This window comes from Alexandromys fortis, unplaced genomic scaffold, assembly GCF_014885135.2.
Source record: "Alexandromys fortis isolate MF-2015 unplaced genomic scaffold, M_Fortis_MF-2015_v1.1 scaffold_62, whole genome shotgun sequence".
Classification (NCBI taxonomy): Eukaryota; Metazoa; Chordata; class Mammalia; order Rodentia; family Cricetidae; genus Alexandromys; species Alexandromys fortis.
Window position 1 is genome coordinate 8,215,329 of NW_026067942.1, and position 2,848 is coordinate 8,218,176.

The 2,848-nt window shown below is 51.9% G+C and overlaps 1 protein-coding gene across 1 annotated transcript; it reads right to left on the minus strand.

Moving 5' to 3' along the window:
* Positions 1-1,623: 1,623 nt before the first annotated feature.
* On the minus strand, positions 1,624-2,618 carry G0s2 (G0/G1 switch 2). The gene is made up of 2 exons (XM_050148291.1): positions 2,480-2,618; positions 1,624-2,304 (listed from the first exon to the last, which is right to left on the minus strand). Exon 2 carries the CDS (start codon positions 2,271-2,273, stop codon positions 1,956-1,958), a length of 318 nt encoding a protein of 105 aa, XP_050004248.1. The 5' UTR covers positions 2,274-2,304; positions 2,480-2,618; the 3' UTR covers positions 1,624-1,955.
* Positions 2,619-2,848: the final 230 nt, after the last annotated feature.

Consider the following 2,848-nt stretch of genomic DNA (forward strand, 5'->3'; position numbering starts at 1 on the left):
TACACTGCCAAATAAGACCAAGAATAGTTTTTGTCTCTATGTGGAGTAAGGGACTTGTTCTGTTTGAGGATGACATGGTCTCTCTCCTCAGGAAGGTAGTCTGTGAGGGTCATGATCTGCCCATAATGCAGCTGAGAGGAAAGTCTGCTAGCACAGGCTGACATGAGACTTGGACTTCACAACTGCAAGATTCTGAGAGGCGAAAAGATTCCAGCAGCTCAGGCTAACAGGCTGGGCAGTGTGAGGAAGAATCTGTAAGAGATGCTACATTGTAACCTGAATAAGTTAGTGTTATCTGTATGCTTGAGCTGCTTGTGTTTTATACATAGACAGACTCTCTGAATAGACACCTACCACAGCCTTCACACCAAAGAAACAGAGCACACAGTTTGATACATAATTTACTTATGGGCAGAAAAATTTGAAATTCTCAGAGGTATATCTTCCTCAGAGATATAGAGAATATGGGTGTGAGGAGATACTAGTATCAAAGGATAGAAAAGGAACCTGAGGGAACCAGGGTCCATGCTGGGCAGCCTGCAAAGGGAGACAAGAGGTAGATAGAAACAGGTCACAGAGATGCTAGAACCCCACAGGTATTTAGTGTCTACACTGCTGATGGAGGAAAAGCGAGGTGTGAGGTTCTGATGGGGGACCAGCCTGTGAGGCAATGTGGGAGAGGAGCTGGACAAGGTGTTAAATGGTCAGAGGAGCAAGCATTCTGCAGTCACTGGAAGAGCGACCGAAGGGCCAGATTGGCTGAGCTCCTGGGAGCTCTGAGCTCATTAAGGCTGGACTCTGCCTTAGCACAGGGTCAAGTGTCTGGATTTGGAAACAGGAAGAACACTGGTGTCAATGAAACTTCCGACATGTCTATTTCATTTGTTAATCACACCACATTCCCACTGCTCTTGCCCTGGGGATGACAAGGACAGATTTTAGGGAGAAATGTAGGTTGTCAGAGTCAAAAGCGCTAGGGAGTTTGGGTTTGTGGACCTAAATGGAATGGAGTGTCTGTATGTAAAGGTAGCTTGAGAGAGCAGAGACTCAGGGTGACATGCCCACATCTGGTCAGAGTAGGTGGCATTGAATATCCCGAGGGAGTGGTATCAGGCTGTCCTTTTGGCCCTGCATGGGTGGGGAGGGGTTACCTCTGGGGAGTCCCACAGTGTTACTAAGTTAGCTGTTGGCACACTATCAGCCCTGACTTCAGGGAGAGGACTCGGTTCTGTCACAAAGGTCTTTTCTGTTTCTAAGTTGTAACTTCTCATGGTGGTCAGAGACTACTGGTTCGGCTGGGCAGAGAACCTCTGCTCCCACCAGATAGGTGATTTCTCCGCCCTCATCCTCCCTCTCCCTTCTCTTCCCCTCTGCTCACTCTTTCTCCTTTCTTCTCTCTCATTCTCTCTTTTCTCCCAACTTTCTTCTCTCTCCTCCTCCAGTCTTATTTCCTCTCCCCCTGCTCTCTCCTCTCCTCTCTTCCCCTCTCAAATAGTGATCCAAAAATGCTAACACCTGTAGGACTTTTGATAGTTTCACTCTTCTGTGAATAGAGCTGTACCAGGCAGCATGTATGAAGCAGAGCTATTCACAGTGCTGGGTGAGAGGGATTAAAGACTGAGATGGAGTATAAAATGTTTTTATTTCAAAATGAAAAACGGTAGTCATCGTAATAATAATAATAACAACTATAAAAATAATAGTATAAAAAGCGCATCTCCTTCCCTAATGCAAAATGATAGCTCCTTGATGGCTCCCACAACCTTGGACAAATCACAGTACATGCTACATAGCAGCAAAAGTCAATCCCAGACCCCTTGGGTGATCTGTGCTGGGTCAGTTCTGGATTCGGTGGCTTCTGGGAACAGCGTGATACTCTGCTCTCTCCCACCGAAGTCATGGTCTCTCTGTGTCCCTTTGTCTTTGTCTCGCTCCCTCCTCTGCTAGTCACCTCCTTAGGAGGCATGCTGCCTGAGGGACAGGACCCGGCTACTCAGGGTCTCCGCCTCCTGTGCCTTGCTTCTTTCCAGCAGGGCCTGCTTGTGGAGGGACTGTTGCTCACAAGCTTCCCTCAGCTCTGTCACTGCTGCCTCCTGGTCGCGCAGACGACTGGCCGCTGTGAAGGGGCTGCACACGGTCTCCACCAGGCCGAGAACCACACCGAAGAGAGCCAGCACGCTGCCCAGCACGTACAGCTTCACCAGCTTCCCGCGGGGCTTCTGCGCCATCACCTCCTTGGCCAGAGGGATCAGCTCCTGCACACTTTCCATCATCTGGGCTCCTCTGGGCTGTGGGTGGCGGGGCCTGCAGAAGTAGCAGAGAAGAGGGGGCTTGAGCCTTCGAGCGGGAGACAGCAACAAAGCAGGGGACCCTGACGCCGGAGAGGGGGTGGGGTGAGTCGGAGGTAGCAGGGGAGATGGCAGCTGGGGAGGGAACCTGCGGTCTCTCGCCCTCACTTGGTTCCTGCTAACAGGCTCACCTAGGGTGCAGTGCGATCCGAGACAGCACTTGCTGGCGGTGGTCAGGAGTAGGTACGTCAGGTTGTCCTTAGCGTCCTCCTTCCCGCGGCCGCGAGAGACACTCCGCAGCTGCAGTGCTCAGCTTCCTGAGCCCTTTTATCTTTAGCCTGGGATCCGCCTCCTGGCTCGTTGACCTGGGCCCCAGTCTGCAACCGCCAGGAAAAGAAAGGGGAGGAGGAAGGAGAACTGGTAGCGCAGCAGGGGACCCGGGGAGGAGGTGGCCACGAGCTGTGCACGCCCCTGCCATGTGCACCCTAAGACCCTAGACTGCGGGTGCTGCAGAGGCTGAGAGCTCAAGGCACTACTTCACCGTGTAGCCAAGAGGTGAT

Coding starts and splice junctions, on each gene's coding strand:
- G0s2 (XM_050148291.1), bottom strand. CDS start 2,273: ATGATGGAAAGTGTGCAGGAGCTGATCCCTCTGGCCAAGGAGGTGATG.